The sequence below is a fragment of the Rattus norvegicus genome, chromosome 5 (genome assembly GCF_021556685.1).
Source record: "Rattus norvegicus strain SHRSP/BbbUtx chromosome 5, alternate assembly SHRSP_T2T, whole genome shotgun sequence".
Classification (NCBI taxonomy): domain Eukaryota; kingdom Metazoa; phylum Chordata; class Mammalia; order Rodentia; family Muridae; genus Rattus; species Rattus norvegicus.
Window position 1 is genome coordinate 102988928 of NC_141538.1, and position 24234 is coordinate 103013161.

General features: G+C 41.6%; 1 protein-coding gene across 1 annotated transcript in view; it reads right to left on the reverse strand.

Annotated features, from left to right (window-relative positions):
* Window positions 1–24234, reverse strand: part of Frem1 (Fras1 related extracellular matrix 1) — a 149481-nt gene that overhangs the window by 3376 nt on the left and 121871 nt on the right. The window contains 9 exon segments of the mRNA NM_001411535.1: window positions 2195–2280; window positions 10301–10416; window positions 10972–11100; window positions 11301–11465; window positions 11773–11820; window positions 12357–12580; window positions 14370–14519; window positions 20089–20161; window positions 22340–22469. Of these exon segments, the coding sequence (NP_001398464.1) occupies window positions 2195–2280; window positions 10301–10416; window positions 10972–11100; window positions 11301–11465; window positions 11773–11820; window positions 12357–12580; window positions 14370–14519; window positions 20089–20161; window positions 22340–22469 (1121 nt within the window).

A 24234-nucleotide genomic window follows, 5' to 3' on the forward strand; every position in this document is an offset into this window, starting at 1 on the left:
ATTTATAATAATATATACAATTAAGGAAATAGAGGCCATGATTTTGAGAACGAGCAGGTGGGAGATAGGGAAGTGTTATGCAGTGGTTCTCGACACTCTTAATTGTGCTACTCTGTGATACAGTTCCTCATGTTGTGGTGACCTCCAACCATAAAATTATTTTGTTGCTATTTCATAGCTGTGATTTTGCTACTGTTATGAACTATAATGTAAACATCTGTGTTTTCAAATGTTCTTAGGTAATCCCTGTTATTCAACCCTGGAAAGAGGTTGCAACCCACAGGGTGAGAACCACTGTGTTAGAGGGAAGAAAGGGATAGAGGGAAATTATTTAATTATATTTTAATTTAAGATTAAAAACCCTTTTAACACATCTTGGTGTCTACTTAATGGCCAATATTAATTTTTAAATTTATTTTATGTATGTAAGTATGCTATTTTTATTTGTATAAGTATTTTTGCCTATATGCAGGTCTGTGTGTCACGTATATGCAGTGCTAGAAGAGGCCAGAAGAAGGCATGAGATTCTATGGAACTGGAGTTACAGATGGTCGTGAGCTGCCACATGGGTTCTGAACCAAACCTAAGTCCTCTGCAAGGACAGTGGTGGCCTTAACCTGTTGAGTCATCTCTCTAGCCCCAGTGGCTATTATTACCCTTCCTGTCAACTACCTACAAAGTTCCTATCACAGAGAAACAGACATTTTGTCACCCATTAGTCCTTGTTCCCGTTCTTTAAAAGCCTTCATTTTCATATCCGGAAGTAGCTGATGACACATCGTTTCTCTTCTGGAGTTTAACATGTGTCAGTCTGCAACAATCCCAGTAAAAATCAGCCTTTTTTCCTCACTGCTGCTCTACTCCCACTGGAAAGTTCTGAAAATTAGACTCCAATGTTGTTCGTGTCTGTAGCATTTGCTTAAAGAAGTGTTCTCCCTACTTCTCGTAATAGAATCTTAAAAAAAAAAAAGAAAAGAAAAGAAAAGCATGAGAGAGGAGCTCTCTGTAATCGCAGAGTAGTCTGACATCTTCTCACTCAGATTTAACTATGACGACCATTCTAGCTACCAATGCTGCCTTCCTCCACTGCCATTTCAGTCAGAAACACCCTGACCTGTGCTGGATTATTTCCTTAGATTATTGATCAGATCACATGTGCTTTTGTGAACACAAAGCCTTAGAATCATTACGGACATACAGAAAAATTATGCTCCAGACTAACTCAATACTCTTAGACCATGTCTGGATTTAAAGATCCAATGAAGCTTACAGCAAAAAAAAAATTGAGAACCAAAGACTGGTTTTATAATTGTTGCTTCAAATACAGTCCCTCTCAGAGGCAGTAGTGGGAACATTGATTCAGATGTGCCTTGAGGATTCTGTCTCAGAAATAACTTGTAAAGGTTTGTTGTAACAGCCAAAAATTAGACAAAAATATTAAAAAATTGAAAAATCAAGGAATAAAATTCAAAGTGCCTGTATTGTTGGTTAGAAGTAAATCATTTCCAACTTTAGCATGTAACTCTATAATCTATCTATCTCTCTGTCTGTCTATCCAACTTGTACATAAATTTCTTTTTTTTTCTAAATTATTCCATGCTTTACATGGCTGTGAATTCTTCCTTTTCCCTTACTTAGTACCTGGTCACCAATGCAATGCACTATATCTTACCTATACTACTATAATATATAGTTGTTTCGTAAATTAATACATACACAGGACATTCTGTTATAGCTTTACTAGATACTGTAAGAACAATAACTGTTAACCTTACCTTCACATAAACATGGTGTGATCTAATTTGCTCTATAGCTATTTCTAAATATTTGAATTTTAGAAATGCCACGTGTTGAATTTTTATGTCAGTTTGACCATATCCCTAATTACGTCCTCAACATGGATGTCCAAGAATGAAAGTACTTTGCCAAAAAGCCAAAAGTCTACAGTGGTCTCTTTTTTTTTTCCCAGGCTGCTAGGGATTGGACCCAGGGGTTTGCACGTGCTCAGTATGTGCCCTGTCACTGAGCCGTACTCCGGGTTTTAACTGGAGTATGATGGTTTTAACTGACTGACCATCTTACTCCTCCATGTTATCATGAGTACACTCTCTCGGCCAATGGAAGGGAGTGGTGGGCCTCACTTCCTTTGCTGCTTGTGTGCTTGCTTCCTGCTCGGGAGAGCGCAGATACTTGCCTATCCAGAAGGGCTTTCTTCCGCTGATAGCCCACAGCCACTGCATGTGCCTCCTGGAGAATACGGTCACAAGGGTGCCCTGGTGCCTGCACATACACATATGAAAGTAAGACTCTCAGTGACACGGTGTTTACATTGCTGCTCACATGAGGCGCGTAACAGAAATACAAAGAAAACTAGTGAGTGTGTAGAGAAGTCTTGTCGAGATTTTCACACTCTAGCTTAGCTTTGATCAGCATGGGCAACAGCAAAGAAAGTGTTGTTATAATGAGTTCTGCTTCATCATAGTTCCCAGGCAATTAAAATACCTTCTTGGAAATTAACAACTGTCTGCTTGTAAAGATTGCTTAGATCAATTACATCATAACGAAACAGTATGCTGAATATCATCCTGTTTCTCCTCCTTCTTGGAGATAGGGTCTTATGTAACCCATGTTAGCCCCAAATTCCACACATAGCTTGGACTTCTGATCCTCCTACAGGAAAAAAATCTGGTATGAATTTGACAGCCATCCACTTAATTTGAAAGTAAGTTACCCTGATTGTCTTCCCAGATAATATGACTCAAAGTCCAAGTGTTGAGGTTGGTGTGTTTACTTAAATAACCCCATAACCTCAAGCCTTTCCATGTGTCAGTGAAATGAAGCTGGCTGCATTGTCGATCCTCATGCATTTTACAGAAGTCAGAGAATCTCTCCCTGCCAGCACTCACCATTTTCCTTCAAAATGGAATTCTCTGTGAATTACACTGGAGCTGTCTGAATTATCTCTGTTAGTAGCGTTCTGTTACCTGACTTCTCTGGTGGAGTTTTTTAAAGCTCCCTAAAAACACTCAGGTAAAAACCAGTAGGTTATTTTCTTCTTGAAAAGAAATGGGTTCAGAGAGGAAGCAATGTATAGCACCTGCCTCTACCAGAGCAGCACCACGTGCCCTGCAGACGTACAGTTACTCCAATTAATAAAATGAAGCCGGAAGCCTTCTAAGTTATCCTCTGACTTCCACACGTGCGCCACGGCACTCATGTATCATGTGCCACGTAAGTGACGGGAGAAGAAATGCAATTCAAAGAAAAATGTTAAGCCAAATGACAAGAAAATAAAATCACGATGACTGTCCTGCCAGATCGACATTTACTGACATGAAGACAAGCAGGACAGAAAACAGACACAGAGATCAACCATTGCGGAGCTAAACCTCATTCCCTTTGCCTATTCTCCCAAAGTTCAGATACATGTCTCTGACCTATCATCTACAGTAACTGCAATTTGTTTCTTAATGACTTTTCCCTCCACTCACAGGGGATTGTGCTGTCCTATAATTCAACAGTGCTTTATAGGCCTCCTGAGATCTCTAAGACTGCTGGAGAGCTTCAGGCTGCTGGATTTGGGCTTCATGGCTTGGTTTTGAACCCATTATTTATTGCTGGCTCATGTCTGGCAGTCACAGCAGCTACAAGAGACATCTCATATCCAGTGTGGGCATCCTGTGTGCTCTGGGCTTGAGACACATAATATATGACCTGTGTTAAATGGCTTGGGTACCCCATCCCTGTGGAGTGCTGGAATGGGAGAGGCAGGGTCTGTTTGTTCCCTACTCCTCTGTCCCTTCCCTGGTTAATTTTCTTACTGATCACCACCCACCTCACAGCCAACACCAGGATGGATCTAAGAGGTTCATTCCTGGATATTTAGCTTCTCCCCTGCTTGAAAGTTTTTGAAACTATTTTTAAAACGAACTTCATAAAATATATTTTAACTGCTTAGATACAGTTCTAGTTTTCTGTATAATGCTACAAAAAAAGGCAAGAATTACCCCACACCAAAATAATAATAAATAATTTAAAAAGGTCAAGCAGAAACATAGCTGTTTCTTACCTAGGCAAAATATCAAAACAATAATTCACAAAATAAACGTTTTGGCATGTGAATGATGGTTTTAAGTAAAAAGAAAAGCCCTTGTTCATTTTGCTCAAAGACATAAAATATGGTAGATATTATCTGTATAGACATGTGTGTTTATAGATATAAAATTGAAATCTATAGGTAACACATACAAATAATAACCCTTCAAAAATTCTAAAATGTGAAGGCTTTCAAAGTCCAGGACCAGGAACAGAAGCTTTACTTTTTCTGGCTATAAAAACAAGCATCCATTTCTTCAAAAGATTTTGCATAAGTACTGACATTTCAGGGCAACTCTTTAAGGATAGGCCAGCAGGGGTTCCAGACGGTCCTATGGGACGGGGAAACGGCATCATAGATAATGATCTATAATAATAGAATTACCAAATGTACAATGACTGCCTTAGGAAATGAGCAGATGAGATTACAATATGTAAATTCAAGAAATGCCTAATCTAGCAGTCTGGCTCCTTTGGGTTAGAAAAATAATAAAACACCAATGGGGAGGCACAGAGATGGGAGATAGCGATTGAGTTGAGTGAGTAATCTGATTAGGGACAAGGGATAACATACAATTTACTGTTCTCATTGAAACACGGGCATTGTAAATGACCCTCTGGAAATAAAAAAAAAATCAGACACATACCATGGGGAACTCAAGGAAACAGCACAGTATAAAATAACGGTCCCTCAAGCCCAATCAAAACACAGTTGGTCTGTGTACTAATTCTAACCGTGGAAGCTAAAGCCATCCACCAACCTATCTAGTGATAAAGCAGAGCCTCAGGTTACAAAATGTAAATGTGTGACTTTAACTTCACGGAAAGGATTGACTGTCCCCAGAGAAGTACTTGTTTTCAAGCCAACAAGACTGGTGAACACGATAAAAACGATCCAGAAAGTATTGGGTGATGGAAGCAGGAGACACCGGGCGTGACTGAAGCACGCTGAATGGCAGCGCAGTAGTCGGGATTCAGAGACAAGTTGGGCTGGAGAGGAGTCTGACTACCCCCAAGTGTTCCCCCTGGAATCATATAATTTGTCTAAATCTCCCGGGGGACCTTTTAAAAAGTGACTTCCACCATGCAAATGCAGTCAAATAAAGTATTTAATATGTCAACTGAAATGGACAGGCTGAACCGTCCCATTACCTCACACACCCTAGAATATCATCAACAAGGGTGTTTGATAAGCTGTTTAGTTTCCCAGTCAATAAGGAAAATAATGTTCAACTTGAATGTCTTTCATTGCAAGTTAGTTGTTTTCTTAAAGCACATTCCTAAAGCAATTCCCTGAGGAAAAGTGTACTAAACAACTTGGAAATAATTTGACAGTGGTTCCATGGCTACTTTTGACATCACGTTTGATCTGAATGCTGCACCCACTCTGACCCGTGCCCCCTTGAAGCACCAGGGGAGATAAACATTTTTCAGGACAAAAAAATCTTCCATTTACAGTATTTCCAAATGTCAATCATGTTTTACTATATATAGTCAACAGATATTACTGGAAACTCATATTTCTGGCCAGAGGAATTCTTAACTGGACTTATAATAAGATATGAACTTAGTAAGTACTAAGTCTAGACTTTTAAATTCAAAAACATCTACGTTCTTAATAGGACTTTATGAGGAAGAGATGTGGGAAAGAAATGATCTGAAAGCCATGACATTACCAACATAAGATGGATCTTGCCATTGTATTGATCTATGATGTCTAGTCCCTAATGAATGAGGAATTAGTTAGGTATTGGTTATGGGACCAATGCTAAAGAACAGTATTTAAAGGTATGGTCTAGTCTAGACTCACTTTATTCCAGAACAAAAAGTTAAAATATGAATCTATAAATTCAAAACCTGATTATACTTTCAGTTTTCCCTGAAAGAGTTAGCCACATTCGATTTTACAGTTTTATTTCTTTGCTGTGAGAGTGATACAAGATTCTAAAATACATGATTTTGAAGGCTTGTGATAGATTTGCCTATCACGAATTTAAAATAGCCACACTTATCAGTGCATATGTAGTGAGAAACCCCTTACGCTTTGAGCTCTTTGGGACATGTACTGGAATAGGGAATAGCCCTTTCTCTTTCCTTGCTCAGATGACAATGAGCAACTGATTTTGCGTCCTTAGACCTGTCTTACAATCTATAAATTGTGAGTATTGATACTGGCTTCTCGCGCAGAAGTGATGGGTTGTGACAGAATTCTGTAAATGACAAAGTATAATATGCAAGTAAGGTGTCATTGGAGAGGCAGCACAGAACTGGGTCAGGTTAGTTAGGTCAGAGTGACGGTGCTTAACCCAAATTACAGACGAAGTCTTAGGTTAAATGCATGAGGAAGGAGGCCTTTAATTTCAGTTCTGTGTTTATGATGGTCATGAGTAAACCAGACAGTATTAATAGAACTATGAAGGAACTGCCCGTAACTAGAAGGCTGCCAACCATTAAAAGTCAGCTGTAATAAAATGTATAAATACAATAAAAATTTTAAAGGTATTGGAAGACTGACAGGATTATCAACAGGAAGGCATCAGCAGGGCTAGTCTGAATGGGCAGGAATTTATAACAAGAATTTGTAACACTAAGAAATTAAAAGATCGGGATTTCAGAATCAAGAATAGAAATAGACATTGGAATTAAACACACACACACACACACACACACACACACACACACACACACACACACCTGGCTACCTTTCACCAAGATCTTTGTATGGATGCAGAGACAATTCCCAGTGCACAACTCCTTGATTTTCTCACAACAATCAAGGAGAGTCTAGGGTGTAGCTCAGTAACAGTAGAGTGCACGGCCGTAATTTATCAAGCTCTGGGTTTCCTCTCCAACACAACGAAAAAGGATAAACAAATGTTTAAAAAGAAAAGGTAACCATGAGTGGTTTGGAGAAGCACAATCAATAAAGTGATGGGTATACAAGCACAGGGGCCTGAGTTTGGAGTCCCAGGATCAACAAGCTGGGCACAGTAGAGCATGCCTCTAATCCCAGGGCTAGGAAGATAGAGAGACCAGTGAGTACTGGGCATTCACGGGCCAGCAAGTCTGAATCAGTGACCTCAGGGTTCAGTGATAGACCATATCTAAAAAAACAAAAAATAAATAAAATAAAAAAGAATCTATGGTAGTGACTGAGGAAGAACCCTAACCTGACCTCTAGCCTCCAGAGTCAAACCTAAAAGCCCCGCCCTCACCCCAACCCCCAACTCGCGCATACACACACACACACACACACAGAGAGAGAGAGAGAGACAACACACATCACACATCACACACACACACACACAGACAACACACATCACACATATCACACACACACACACACACACACACACACACACACACACACACACACACACACAAATAAAGAAACTAATTTTCTTTACAACTAACCCTGAAAGCTTACTGAGGACTGATTTACTGCAGACTTAAGCATCCTTTGGGAATCACTGGAAGGGAGTGACTGATGTCGCTGGTCAGGCTCTAACTAACCACTGAGAGACAGCCAGTTAAGTGGAAGATGAACCATAAAGCTGCTTTCACGTTTGAAGTTGGAAAGTTTTGTTCTGTTTGTCCACAGTTTACCAAGAAATCTCCCACATTATGACCCTGACAACCACCACTGCTGGGTACACCCATTGCCCTCTCCTTTACCTTTCTCCTGGCCAGCTTTCAGGTTAACACCCCAGAACTCCCAAGGAGTAAAAAGGCAAGAAAACTTTCACTGTTCCAGCCTGCTATGCCTTAGCTCAATGGTTCTCAACATCTGGGTTGCAACCCCTGGGGATCAACTGATCCTCTCTTTGGGGTCGCCCAAGAACATCTGTATATCAGATATTTACATTATGATTCCTAATTATAGCAAAGTTAGAATTAGGAAGTCGCAACAAAAATAATCTTATGGTTAGGGGTCATCACAACATAAGGAACTGTATTAAGGGTTCAAATCATTAGTAAGGTTGAGAACCACTGCCCTAGATGAACTTCAAATAGATGTAGGCCATCTGGTTGTTTTAGTAAAAGAATGTTTCATTTATTCTCCAGCATGCAGCATTGTGGCAACATATAAAGTTAAACAGTACTGATTTTAAAGGTTCTAAATGTCTGGATTTATGTGACATTACCAATTTACCAACAGCCCCCTCCTCCAAAGTACTGATTAACCTCTGTCATGAATCTATTTATAGTTAAAATATATAATATATCAGTGACCAAAAAAATGTGGTTGACTCTCTTAGGCTTTAAATACTTAATTATCCTTTAAAAAAAAAGTCTATAGGAAAAGCTGGGGGTAGCAGGATGCTGAGTCAGGAGAGTTGAGCCCATGATGTAGAGGCTAGCCTGGGTAACACAGTGAGAATTTTGTCAAATAAATAAATAAATAAATAAATAAATAAATAAATAAATAAATAAAACAAAAACAAAAAACCAACGAGATAAGTTTACAATAATACAGAGGCCATTAAATATTTAATCTGATGGATTTTGACAAAGGCATTACATCCACACAATAACTATGAAGACAAAGACCCTTCCCATCCCTTCCATGAGGACAATTCTTGGGGTTGTTTCTAGTTCTCTGACAATCTGAGGTGAAACCCTTCATTACTGAAGCAGCAGCGACCAGATGCTGCTATACACATACACGGAATCACGGAATGTGCACTCTCTCATGTAAAGCTGTATGCTTTCTGTATGTTATTAATCCATAATTTACCCACATGGTTAGAGTTTTAAAGGTTCAGTCTATGTGTGTACAAATGTGTTATCTCCATAATGGAGAAGATAGCTAGCACTTTCATAAAACCAATACCAAAAGGACCCTCGTTGTTATCACTTACTATAAATACACTTATAAAATTCTTTTGTATTCTCTAGTACATGTTTTAATCGCTTGGTGGAGTAGCTAGGTATAGAATAACTAAGTTACAGGGAACGTACTTAATTAAAAACTGTCAGTCCCACAAAGGAGACACCCCACTGTGTGGTTCCATGTGTAACAATCCTTGAGAATTATCGTTGCTCTATGCCCTTGTCAACACTGGTCTTGTAGTTTTGTGAGTTTCAATCATCTACAAGTATAAGCTGTTTTCATTTTCGCTTGCCTTTGTCTCTCATGGTGCTGAGGGTCTTTTTAATTACTTAGAAACCTATCGTTTCTTTTTCTTGTGAGGCTGCAAAGTCACGTATAACATTTTGTTGTAGTTGTCATATGCTACAGATGCACTGACGCACACACGCTACTTCATGTATGTAAAGATCCAGGACGAGTTTGTGGAGTTGGTTCTCTCCACCTTGCCATGAATCGTCAGGCTTTTCCTGCTGAGCCTTCTCGTCAGTCTCATTTGCTCTTACTTTAGCTATATTTTTGTTATTAATTTATAGGAGCTTTATCTCCTATTGTTTTAGAGCTTTATCAGATGTGTGATGTAAGGACAGCATTTTCTGAATGCGGTTTACCCTTTCATTTTCTTAATGGTGTCTTTTGATGAGCACACCCTTTTAAATTTGATAAGGTATAAGATATGATCGATATTAACTAGAAATTACTGTAGTCTCAATTTCAGCAAGAATGCATATTAGTGTAATTGCATTGTTTGGATAATATCCAGGTTATCAAATAAAAAGGTTGGTCAAGGATTGCTACATATGCAGTTTTAAATTCCTTCTGGATCAGATGAATTTTGTTGTCATTATCTGACCACAAGTCATCTTTTATTGAATGTTACCCAATAAGCCTTTGTCCTACTTGCCTGGCTTTATGGGCATCAATGCTTCCTACACTGCCAGAGGCCAGATGCCAAAGCCTTTCATTACCAGATATTTTAAAATCAATGGGCATGGATGTCTGTCATTTGAAGGGGGAACAAAGAGAGATGAGGAAATATCAGAACCTACAGAGCTGCTGACTCAGGAAAGCTCTTTGACTTTTTCTTTCAAAGATGGAGATAAAAGGAAACAGAAAAGCATGTGGCACCAGTACAGCCATAACGGAAAAGACCTTAGCAGACACAAGTATTCAAGTCAGCCACAAATCCACTCCAAACTACAAACTCCCCTTAGGTTCCTTAGACAAAGCTGGACAGACATTAGACATTTAATACTTTTCAATGACTTCTGCAGGCCTGCAGTTCCATGTAAAAATAAGGAAAACAGCAGGCACGTGTGATGTAGGGCTCCTTACTGTTCTCTGCAAGCTCGGGTAGCTGTGGCCCAGGTGCCTTTCTGCCTTGTGACCAAGACGTGACAGTAGTCGGAATGAAGAAGCCATCCAACTGGGCAGGATCTGTCCTCCAGCCCCTGCAAAACAGTTGTGCGTGTTTTGAATGGACTTGATAATCTGAAGTCTGCCCCATAGTAGAAGCCCGTGAGCCTTCTCGCTGCAGCCGAGCAGAGGCACCCCTACCTGTAATTTCCCATTTTAAGAGATAAATGACTTCCCCCTGACAGGGGCCACCTCAGTCAGAGATGGCTCAATTTTGTACCACTGACATGCTGATAATTAAGCAAAACTGGCTGATCTAATACTATATTTTGGATCCTATTATCATGGTTGTTCCCCCCCCCGCACCCCTGGACAGGGGCTCTTTGTGTAGTCCTTGATGTCCTGAAACTCACTCTGTAGATCAGGCTGACTTTGAACTCAGAGATCCACCTGTCTCTGCTGGAATTCAAAGCAGGTACCATCACCACCTGGCTTTATATTTTGGATCTTAAGAAGTCACTTTGTCCCATTTTTCCCTCGTGACTTTCCAGGTGTAATAAGAAAAGACATGCATGAGTTGAGAATCGCATGTTGGATCACTCTGTCAGCTCATCACCCTGTGTGTTGTCGCTAAAGGTGCTCAGTCCCACCTTGGTTTGGGAGCTCCAGACGTTCCAGGCGATCCCATCACATTGATACAATCTGTGGGTGTGTTCTTCCAAATGAAAGAGTCCCTTTAATTCCACAGAACAGTTCTTTGGAAACAAGGGCCGTAGACCCTGTAGGGAAGAGTGGCAGATTAGAATGGATTTCATGTGAGTTGATAGCAGTTTCCTCCCTTGGGTCTTCATTTACAGGGCAGCAGCTGTGTCAAGTAAACTATCCCCAAACTTGGGGTCCATTTTGTGAACAAAGTGTGTTTAGAGACCAGGAAACTGTTAGCTGGAAGGCAAATAGGGAGGAAAGAAGATTTCCATACCTGACTGAGAAAGTTCGAGTCGGTTGTGGGTTCTACCTTATCGGCTAGAGGCAGCTCTGCCACCTTGACTGTCCTCTGTGGCTGACGAATGACGGATATTTTGGCCTTCCGTTTGTGAGCTGAGAATCTGTCCCCCTCCAGTTTCAAGGAAACTATACCATGATACTTGAGTAAAGCAACAGAGACAATGAGAGAAAAATAAGCGCTGGCAGAACAAACCAACCTTTTTCACCACCACCACCACCACCACCACCACCACCACCACCACCACCACCATCATCGTCGTCATCGTCATCATCATCATAAGCATTTCAAAGCAAAGAGACAAAAGGATTTTTCTTAATCACCCAATCTTTTAGGAAAAAACTTCCCCCCCAAAAAACAGATAAATAGACAAAGAGAAAAATATAATAATATCACTACTGTGAAAACATCTATGAACTTAAGACATTTAGCAATTCTTTATGCTTACATTGTAGATGGTGTCTGTTCCATTTCTACAAACAGAGGATGGGAGGACCTGAAAGCAGCAAAAGACAGGATGTGGACAGAGCTGACTTAAAAAGCAATTAGCAGTATGCTTTAGGGGGGTCTGAAACAACTGGAAACTTAAAAGAATATTTCATGATTGTTTTTCATGCCAGGTTTAAACCATCGTGTCTACCTACGGCTCATGGTTATGCTGATTTCTGACAGGCTGGACAGAAGATGTGGCTTTAGTTTCAGTTTATAGCACAAAAAGATTCAGGCACACACACACACACACACACACACACACACACACATGAGAATGTGCCTTGTGGGACTCACAGCTTCCATACCAAGGAGGTCACTTCTGTTCTAGGACAGCCGATTGTTCCCTATCTCGCTGGGTCTTGGCTGAATGAATGTACCTACCACTTCAATTAGCACAGTGGGTGGAGTGGGTCGGGGTAGTGACATTAGCACATAAAAGGCACTGCACGACTCCACAAAGAACTCACTATGAGAATGCAGTCTGCACTGTCTCAGACACCTTTTACAATCCCCACACATCCACTCCATCTCCACCCTTACTGATTTGCCATTCCCCTGTGTCGTCATCTTCCTTTGAGAGAGGTCTGTGAGATCAAAACCCCGAAGAGCATCTCCTTTGGTGATGGATGGAGGGGGCCTTCTTTCCAGATGAGGAGAACCGGAAGTGGTGAGTGAGGATGACCCTGAGGGCAGTGGATGCCAACGTCCCTTCCCCCACGTGCTGTGCTTGCTTTGGTTGAAGGAATTTGAAGGATGGCACCGTCCTGGAGGCAGGCAAGATGGCAGGCGATCAGTACACTACACAAACGCATAAGTGATGGCATTGACACAGTTCCTGGAACAGCTTGTCATTAAACCTAGATGGATGAATTTCCCACCAGATGTTGCCTTTTCCCCATTTGCCAGAAACTCCCTCTCTCTTCATCAGTTTCCACCTGGGAAAGCCGTATCCTTCTGCACATGGACGGGGTGATTATAAAGTCATGAAATCCATCCCACAAATCACAGATGAAAATCATCGTCATGGTTTGATAACCATTCCAGACACTTAGGAAACCGGCTCAGCGCCCTCCTTCCGTGATCCTCATCTACATGGAAGGTTTATTCACTGATCAAGTGTCACCCCGCTCCGTGCACTTTGAAAGGATTTGGTTTTCCTCCAGTCTTTTAGAGGTACAAACTGGAATTGTTTAAAGGTAGCATGTGATCAAGAAGCAGCTATAAAAGAATTTGCAATCAACTACAAAGGGACAAAACCCTAGCGAATCTTAAGAGAGTTTCTACTAGAAACCTCGACCATCGGATACAGAAGTAAGGCACAGAAAACAACCCACAAAATACAAACAAACTAGGCCAGTGGAATGGCTCAGCAGGTGAGGATGCTCACCACCAAGCCTGACTATCAGAGTTTGATCCTGGGAACCCACTTAATAGGAGATTCCCACAGGTTGTCCTCTGACCTCCCCACCACACCATAAGTAAAAATGAATTAAAAGTTAAAGCACAATTACAAACCTCCACTAGCAAGAAAACGAAAACAGCCTGCTGAAAGAACCTGTCTGGATATTTATCTTATTTTTTAGCAGCGCAGAGATTCGAGCATGGAGCCTCTCACAGGTTAAGCAAGCACTCTGCCACTGAACTAGCTAGCATTCCCAGCCCCGGGCGTTTTTGTATGTGTATATTCCCCACACTTAATGTGGTTGGACATTCCTGCTGGCAAGGAAGCACACGTGGTGTGGAGGAAGAGAGATAAAGAGATGTCATGGAAACGTGGGCATATAGAGCAAAGGAGGCAGCAGCCATTTTTATTTTAGGGTGAGCAAGGGGACACTAGATTACAGGTAAGGAAAAAATGCATATGACAGGGTGTGACAAGCATAAAAAGAAAGGCTTGAAAGGGAGGGTCACGCTGGACACAAAGCGTCACATAGGTAAGGAACCAGACGCAGAAGGACTTTGGCAGAACAAAACCTCAGAGCGCCGAGAGTTGGCTTTCCGTTCTATTCGTGGGCTGCTCTCTAGCAGGCTCTTCCCAGAACCATTTGGCAATGCCTCACCAAGTCATTCACTAGTATTCTCCAGCTGCCCCCAAACCCCAGTCGGCTGCATCTTCACCTCTATTCCCCCCAATTCCTTCCCTTCTTAGAATTTCCCTGGTCACACTGCAGTGGGGGCTCCCGTTTTAGGCACCCGAGAACCCTCCTTAACAGAGGAAGATAATTACAGCCCTGCAGACTCAGGGGGAAAAGAATTGTCCACAGATTCTCACCACCATTGTTTCCCCCTTGGTGAGAACAACAAATGGTTAGGGGAAAAAAGCAGCCAGGGCACTGACTTGTTGCTTTGCTGCAGCCATTGCTCTTAGCAGGAGGAAAAACCACATGAAGCACAGACCAGAATAAAGAAACCGGAGTCATGGTGGAGGCGGCTTTCTTGACAAGAAATTACGCATTTTGATTTGAAGGTGTTATCAAGCATGTTGGCTGCGGCAAGCCAGCAGCCATGGCGCCAGGACCGCTCCTGATTTCAAGACGAGGATCAAAAGAATACCTCCTTTTGAGTCCAAAATTTTCACTGCTGCTTTTGTCTGTGTGCCAAGAACCGCATTCACAGGGGAGTTCAGAATTACTTCAAAGACCTCATCGTCTTCCTCTAATCCGTCATAGGTAATTGCTATATTCCACATCTTAGTTGACATTCCTACAAGAAGTAAACATTTTAATTACTCTTTAATTGCTATTTCAATCACCTAGGTGTCAGAGAAATATATTAATTAACATGTCTACAGCTAGACTGCAGTAGCCCGAGTGAGCTATTGTACTGCCACCAACTCATGGAGGCCCCGCTGTTCTCCCAAATAATATAAAAAGAACGCATTTGTTCCTGGACAATGATGACGGCCTTCAATGCAAACACTGTAACAAAAAAGTAGGCTGCATTGCACAGGGGGAGGGAACAAAAAGGTTAGTAGACAAAATCCCAGACATAATTTTTCTGCCAACCCCACCCCCTCTGTGCTTAAGAATAAATAGTTACTACAATCCGAAAATCTTAATAGTTGCGAAAATTCTTAAGATGGTGCAGCAGACAGAAGTTGATTATTGGATGGTACTCCGGGCACCTCACAGAATCCTCGAAGTGATTCATCTACTCCAACTGCTGCCTGTGTCGGCTGCCATCCGTCCCCAGATCTCCTAGCCCATGGCTGGTTTTTCTAATGATGCAATACTCAGCCGTTGGATACTCTCCTAGAGAATGTATGGGCTGGGGGTTGTACACACAGGCTGCTCCAGCCTCCATATCCCACAAGTTTATTCCACACAGTCCTCTGAACTTAGCACAAGTTTCCATTTGCTAAGACATCCCAGCCAACCCCTCAGGATGGAAGGCAAATCCAAGTCAGAGACACCAAGTATTCAGGCTGGAAGATGCTTCTGAATCCTCAGCAGTTTCTAGGACGGGAGCCGTAGTGCATCGTCCTGGATCTACTTAGAGGGGAAGGTGAAGGCAGAAGTAAGCAAGCTGAAGGCTGTTTGGTGGCATTGAGAGACTAAGAGAGAGGACAAGGGACAGTAGTAAGCTCACAGTTTAGGCCCTCGGGCAAAGCTCCAAGTCTGTCCTGCCTCCCCTGCCTGTGGGTGCTGTCACATCCAATAGTCCTTCTCCATACGGTGGCTAAGCACTGCTTCTCAGCCTTCTCTTCTGAAAACTGACTTTTGCTTGCATACTGACATGTCTGTTACTCTGTCATCTACATGACAGCCACCTTCTCGAAAGGGTGTCTCACACGGATTTTACGGCTCAATCAGCTTTCCGCGGAAAGTTGAATTGTTCACTTCTGAACTGCGCTGCTTTTAGAGGGAAAATGGGGGGCATCTGCAATAATTTTGGTAGCAGAACAAGCTGGTAATCGATTTATGAAGCTTCCAGCCTCGTCTGTGTCTCAGATTATTTTTGCTAACAGTCTTTGAAAAACCAGAAGTTGAAATATTTAATATAAAATACTAATTAATTCCCATCTCACGGATGGACGAGTAGGTCTACCAAAACGCATGTTTTATCCCTCAGCGTTTACCTTCGAATTAGAAGCTATGGAGAACACCAGACAAGCGGCAAAAGCCAAGCTCTGACCTGAAAGAGTTTGGAACTTTTTGGAGGAGACAAGACAAAATTTAGGGTAGCCAGGAGGATTGGCTCTAGGTCTCCCACGGAATGCCAACATCTGCAGCAATTGCTTAAGTCCCTTTAATATATATCCTATGCAATCCTCTTAAACTTTGGATCTTCTCTAGATTGCTTATAATATCAATATAATGAATACTTTGTGAATCATGTACCTTGTTCCAGATAATGACAAGAAAACCAGGGCTCTGTCAGTACAGACAGAATGGCTTTTCTGATTATTCTTTGATTTGTGCTTGGTTGACTAGGTGGATATGGAAACCAGGGATCCTGTAGCTTTTTTCTTACATGCCAGAAAGCCAAGTAACTATTAAATCTATGCGTGCTTAGCTAACAAAAATATACAGAATGCAGTGTGGGCAGTGGATGCCTGTAGGATCCACATCCACAGACCAGGATGCAGTGTGGGCAGTGGATGCCTGACTTGAAGGGAAGAAGTGAGAAGCAATCTAAGGACGTTAGCAAAGTTGAGTTGGAGTCAGGGGAGTGGTAAATAGATTGCTGAGTGGGGAAGTTGCATCTGGGGAAAAGAGGCCACAGGTTGCAGGAAGATTCTTTAGCTACACTACAGAGAACTCTGGATACACGTCAGATTCAGGCTTTAGACAATGGTTAATGAGGGAAGACACCACTAACATTCTGAAAGTGAATGCTTTAGCAAACTGAATCTGAGTGTGTTTGTGTGAGGGCTGGATACTCAAAGACTCTGGGACGTTAGAGGCAGCTGTTAGAGGAGATAAAATGAGATTGACAAAGAAGAGAGTTGAAGGCTGAGATTGGTAATATTCAGAGAACTCTTCTGACCACCAAGCATCATAAGGTTAGGTAGAATGTAAATAAAAAGCCAATATGCAGAAACATATTTCCACATCTCAAATACTTGTCCTATTTGAAAATTTATTTTAGAAAAAAATGATAGTATCACTTTTAAAGAAACAAGCCAAACAAAAAGGCCTTTAAAGTTGTTGCTGGGTCTTACGGAACCAAACTGAATCGTTGAAAGAGATCCTCTCTGAGTTCTTTCAAGAGCTTCTAATTTGCTGACCTACATTTCAACTCGGTTTCAAGTCTCCCAGGTGTGGGGGTCACCATCTCAGGTTAACGAGATTGTGAATGGGATTTGAGATTGTGAATGGGATTTTCATCGCTGTTGTTTGGTCCCCCACTTCCTCCACTTTCCAGGTGCAAAGTGTCCCTTAACTCCCTGAGATATATCTGGGTTTCCAAGAGGCTTGAACCACCCCTTCCCCTGTTTGCAGAAAACAAAAGGTACTGGAGTGCAGAAGAGGTGTCCTGTCATAAAGAAACACACACACAAAACAACAATAACAACAACAACAACAACAACAGCAACAACAACAACAACAAAACAACAACAACAAAACACATCCATTTTACAGAGAAAACCAGTTCCTGGATATTTTCCCAAAAATGCAGATTTCTCTGTTGAGAGACATTTTCTCAATATTTTTCAGTAAGTGCCAAATTAGAGAGCTGTTCCTTTGGAAAACATTTTGACTTTCCAGCATGATGATTTGATTAAGAAAGCATCAAATCTTTCAGGGACACATTTTAAAGGGAGGTGCTCGTTTTCCTTGGAGTATTTGCACAGGCGCCGATGCACTACAGGTCACAGCAGCGGAACGCCTTCTCGCAGTTCCTGTTTGCAAAGTTTGGTAAAGTGCTACAGGCGAGCCTTCCTCTTCCCCAGTCAGAGCTCTTGTGTCCCACACTAACTCGTGTACTGGGTGACCCCTTCTGTCTCTCTCCTATCGGGGAAGCTGATGTTTCCAGAGAAATGAATAGGTTGATCCCGGCAAAAGTGATAGTGTGTGAGCTGGGGACATATAAAAGAGGCAAGGATTTACAATATGAAAGTATTGTATAAACATTTATAGGACCTATGGGTGCGGAGGATTTTTTTTTAATTCTCTAAAGTAAGGCTTCATGATTCAAAATTATTTCTGGCTTAATAAATCCCCAGATCATGGGCAGCCAAGCGTGTGGCTTTTTTATAAAAAAAATGTATAATACATGCTTATATTATTTCTCAATGTATAAACAATCCTTAAAATCCTGAGACCATTTGGGGAGGCCCTGAAGTCATTAGTAGCTATCAAAACAGCGTGTAAACTCTTCTAGACAAATGGGCATTTATCTTATGCAGCGGAATCTCCAGCAGATACTTTTCTGAGCCTCCCCTAGTGTGATAACATTCTAGCCACTCTAAATCCAAACAGAGCGCCCGGTGGGCTGCTGAAACCCTGACTCACAACAAACAGCCATGGGTGATAAAAAGGGCATATGGCAAAAAACAAGAAGTGACTTTCAAACAAGTCCTTCAAAACATGAGGACAAAAAGAACCTTAACCCTTTCATGGTAGACCAGAGGACGAAGAAACCTGTGGAAGCCAGAGGATAAACACTGAATACAGAGCAGCGATAACGAGATCAGCCTAGAAAACCTACTCGTCCTTGTTAGAAAGCTAAACGACACCGGAAGGAGGCTAACAAGAATATCTGAGCATGTCAAATTTAAGGCTCATCGTTATAGGCTAAATTGTATTCCCCACAGATTATATTGTGAGGCCTTCCTAAGTAACTGCCAGGACCTCACAATGTGACCTTATTTATGGGGTGATGGCACCGTCGAGAGTTAGCATGACGTCATAGTGGGACAGGGTAGCTCCTTAACTTAAGCTCATTTGGGTCCTTGTGATGAGGGAGAATCTATCCGTAGGGATCATGTGAAGGTGGAAGGACTAGGGAGACAGAGCCAGAGCCAGGATCACCAAAGATTGCCAGCTAACCTCAAAAGGCACCAAAGAAAGACAGGAGTGATTCTCCTTCACAGACCCACACATGGGTCTAGGACTGAACAGCCTCTGAAACTGCAAGGCAATGTCTCTGTGTAAAGCCACCCAGTTAGAGAAAAGCAACATAGTCTTCATATGTTACGCTTCTTATTGTGAACAGCACAAAGGCATTCCTCTCTTAATACTAAGATCGTCAGTTTGGGGATGGTGATATTTGGTCATTTTAGTGAGTTTACACGGGGCAGAACGACCTTAAGGTACAGACCATCTCTGTAGTATAAAGCCACAAGCCCTGGACACTTCTCCAGTGTTTTTCCATTTGTTCTTAGGTGAGTGGTCCAGGTCCATTACAGACCATAGGGAAGGAGGGAGAACCATGAAGAACAAGGAGGCAGATACACCCACCCATAGGAGAGCCTTGAAGGGCAGTGTCTAGCCTCTGGGATTTAAGGTAGACTTCTCCAGAAGTAAGTGATGGTTTTGTATTAGTGCTTCAGCCTTCCTCCTCCTCCTCCTCCCCCCTTCCTTCTCTTCCCCCTCCTCCTCCCTCCTCTTTTTACTCTTCCTCCCTCTCCTCCCTCTCCTCCTCCTTGTCTTCCTCCTCCTCCCCCTGCTTCTTTCCCCCCCCTCCTCCCCACTAGAATGCTGCCTCCCCTACAAAGTCTTCCAGCATTTTCTTTATCCAAAACAATGGCTTTCACTTTAGTTTCCAAAACTCTGTTAGCAAATATTCTCATGTCTATATGTTGCATACTGTAGAACAACTTCAGGAGAAGACACCACACTTTCATATTTTACTTTTTTGGTATCTAGCAAAAATTTCCCACAGAGTTAAATCAAGGTAAGTACTATTCAATGAAATAATGGTTTGCCCTGGAAGCGTATTATGACAACTTATTTCAATCATTTAGAAACTCCTTTTAGGAATCTGTAGAATCATAACATTTTAAAAATTCCTACTAAAATATGTGGATTATTAAATTAACATTATATCATACTGATGTTAAATTACTTTATCTTTCTGAGTTGTTTTGAGTATTTACTTTGATAATTTTTATGTTTGTCATTTGAAATACTTTTTTCTCAGTTGAATAAATATTCGCTTGTAATAAGACTGTATATGAGAGCCGACTTCAGGCCAAACTCGTCTGTTGGGATGGTATGGCTCCCTGATGATCCTCTAGTTGACTGAAATTGCATAATATCCGGTGTTCTCAGCAGTCCCCAGATTGCTTATGGAACATGAAACAAACCATAAACACGAAACGTACCTGGGTCAAATTGAAGCAGTTTGGATGGAGTGACAGTAAAATCTTTTCCAACTACAGCTGACACTTGGTTAACCTTAGTAGGAAAAAAAAAGTCATTTAAAAAATATAAGTAAATATTCTACACTAGAGAAACGTTTACTCTTCCGACACCCATACCAGACTAAACTCATGGTCTCAAATCTGTTTTTAATGTTCGGTAAGATTTTTTAAATTATAATAAACCTTGGGTCCAGGCTCTGTCGTATGCTTTTCCCCCCTTAAGTTAGCTGATCGTTTCTCCTTTTAAAAGTATCCAGTTATTGGAATAGTAGAATAAAGTTTACAACCTTATTGTTCTGTTTGTTATAAGCCCCATTTTATTCCATCTCCTCCCTTGGTCATAAAATGGAGAAGGAAGAGGAGAAGGGAGAAGGAAAGTCAGGAAGACCAGAGAACTTGTGCACTGTTAGCCTGCTCTGAGGACCTCTGCAATCTCCAGAGCACAGAGTTCCTTCAGGCCAGTCTAACCAAACAAGTCCCACTGTCCCTGCCTTGATGCACCCATCATCACCCCGTACCAGTTTTGTGGGACTGGCAGACCTGGTAAGCGCTCTGTGCAGGCAATCTACACCCAGGACCCACAGTTCTAGAGTCCTTGTTATGAAAGTTGTACAGAGGAAAAATTACCCTGCTCTAACTCGACTACTGACTGCTCCATTGGGTCCCTGATCCAGTTCTAAAATCCAAAGAGGCTTCCAAAATCATGATCTTAGATGCCCAAGGAGAGCCTATGGGTCTGCTAAAAAAAATGTCCATGTCGAGCTCATAAAGGACCATGGGGTGAGACCCCGGGTAGTCGTTAATTTTTCATATATTTAAGATGTTGAACATGGTCAAGATGATGAAGGGGACAGAGGACACAACTTGAAGCTCTGAATGCCCATCTATTCCTCTGGTCTCTGACATTGTCTCTATTTCCAGCCAAGATGCTAATAGGTTAATGATTCTGTCTAGAAGCATGTTGCTTGAGAAGGGATTACCTCTTAGGCTTCCATTCGCTCTTTGTCTTCAGTGTTCAGTGCCAAGGCTCCCCCTGAACCAGCTTTTGCTGGGAAAAGGCAGCCCATTGTACACCTGCATCCACCATATGCTGGAAGTTACTTTTGTCTGCATGGTTCTCACATATGCAATTACCTAGTATTTACCACCACCGAGTTTACAGAATCCTAGGTGGGAAAATCATGTCGGAGGCAAGGTGTTTGGAAAGACAGATCAGATGAAGGGACACAATTCCACGAGGGCAAACAGCACAGGGCAAAGTATACCTTCTCTCTCTTCTCAGTCAAGTGGTCCATACGATCTTATGTAAGATGGTAGGTTATATACACCCTGTATCAAGCGGTCCTCAAAGCCTCAGGCACTATGCTTGAAGAAGGCCTGCACACTTAGCTGTCAGGATGATACAACTTTTTATGTAGACTCAAGTTCCAAATAAGTTTTTTCTACATGTCAAGGTGAGTGGTAATGTAGACCTAAACACTTCGCTCAAATATATAGCACTGTCTGTGAAGGGCCAGGGGACTGTTAACAAAGCCACACAAGGCTTATTCTCTTCTTTCCCGTAGCCATTCCCTGGAGTTATGGGAAATGCCAACTTTTCTACCTTGATGATAAAACGCCTGCAAGTCCACCAGACAGGGACCTCCATCCACCAGAAAGGTAAACAGTGAGTGAGGGGCTCAGGCTTAGGTCCACCAGGTTTGTGGCAATTTTAATTCAACATAACTTCCACTCACAGAGACTCTACACTTTGGGTGACTGTCCCAAAGTCCCCTTCTACTTCTGCATGACATGGATACATCTCAAGCTAGGCTTCTGTCTCCCATTCTACCTATCCATTGAGGCATAGAAAGTGATCCTGTTTCATTCACAGCTGGTGACTGCTTTAGGCATCTAATAGGAGCTGTGTACACCATCCAAGGTGGAATTTCAGACAGACTTACTAAGTTAGATATTTCGCTCTGTGAAATCAAACTTGAAAGCTAAAGAACGTATAGAAATAGCCGGATTTCAAAACCAGTGGATTTTAAATATTATCTAGGAATTCACTGAAAGACTGGGGGGCAAAGATGTTATATACTCTCTGTCATATAGTGATCTCCCCATCCCCCATGCACACACAGTTTGTAGTTTCCTTGGCCACTCTTAATTTTTCTAAGAAGATCATCAAAGATGCTAACCAGAAACATTATTTGCATTTTAGAGTTGTTACCTCTATGTCCACATAGGCTGAGTCCATGGAATATCCCCTTCTGGTGACTTCCAAGGTCAGTAAGCCCACATTCTCACAGACCTCATATTCAGTCTGGGACCATTCAATATATGACCATTTCAGTTCCAATCTGTGAATTTAAAAAAAGGAGGAAGGGCATTCTTAGGTTCCCATGAGAATGTCCCTCAGTATGGTCATATAGATGGGAGACAGCACTGAGTTCCATCCAATGGCAGTTTGGTTAATCCATGCCAATGACAGAAATCCCTCACAGTTATTTGGAATATTTGTTCATGAGGAACTTCTGCATTTTCTTATTTGATCATTATAATGCCCTCATGAGGGAACAGAGAAAATGTTCTAAATTCTACTTCATAAATGAAGTAAGATTAAAAGAATTTCCAAATCCCACAGTTGTTAGCGATGAGGCAGAGGTTCAAATTTGAGTGTGTGTGTGTGTGTGTGTGTGTGTGTGTGTGTGTGTGTGTGTGTGTGTGTAGGGAAAGAAACCAGCAGGCATGAAGCTATGAAGCTCAAGAGTCTATTCATTTTAGGAAGCTCTCTGAACCTGGGTTCACTTTAATGCACAGCCCTCCCCAGGGCGTGCTTAAGAATTTGAGTGTCTATATGCTTTGCTCCTAACTCCTACTCCTCTTTCTGTGCCTGTGAAAGAGACACAAAGTGTGCAGCGTGGGTGCAGTCCTGGTCATCCCTTAGTGTCTACAGTTAAGTGGGACCCACTGCTGATGCTGGCATGTGTAGACATTCAAGTCTCACACAGCCTGCACAGAGCATGCAGTGTGGCTATAGCACACAGCCTGCACACATCCTTCTGTTTGCCCTACTTCATCTCTAGATGATGGACGATACCAAATGCAGTGTAGATCCTATGTAAATAGCTGATTTACTGTATTGTTTAGAGGTTAATGACAAGAAAGAGGGTCTGTGCACTCAACATGACATAATTCTGTAATAAATAATTCCAAATTATGATTGGTTATATCCACAAAACTCCTGCAACACAGAGGGCCAACTGTATACATTTGAATGATTCATAAGTAGTCCTGATATACCATGAATAAATCTGATTTTGATGGAAACTGTCATATTTAAAGGTTGTCATCTGAAGAACTTAGAAAGACTAAGATCAGAAAGGTTCAACAACTAGTTCATCATCCTTGTTAGGGGGATTATACGAAGTTTACCAATAAAATAAATCCGTTAGTACTGGCTTGCCAAACATAATGGTCTGGGGTGAACTGACACTGCAGCGTAGACTTACCACAGGGGCCCACAATAAGATATGCACATTGGACACATGCATGTTTATTCCATAGTTATAAAATATTGTTACTTCATGCTGGATATCATAAAAATGACCTGAAATGCATTATTATATTAAGAAATATTGATTCATTCACTGGTATTGACACAACAGAATTTAAGTCTAGCATGAAGTAAATCAAGAGATTAAAAAAGTAACTATGCTCGAAGCATAATAAAATAATAGTTAATATGGTCAATTCAAACGCCAATAAAAATGACAAGTTGCAAAGAATTCCCAAAGGATCCAGGTAAACAAGAAGGCAAAAAAGTTATTCAGGGAGAAGACAGTGGAATAAATTGGGAAACTGGTGTACCTGGATGGATTTGTCTTAAGTCTCCTAAGAGTCAAGTTAGTTCCAAATCTGAGTTCTACAGTTCTACCCATTGCTTATAGTAAGCATTATATCGATGTCACCATACAGACTCCATAGCCTTCCTTTCTAACACTCAGTGCAATGTGCTTGCTGATCTAAAGAAAGGAACGATGTAGAGGACTGTTCATGCTAAAGCACAAAGGGTCTCAGTGCTTGGGAGTGTGTATGTGTATTTTCCAGATGAACCTTCTGAAG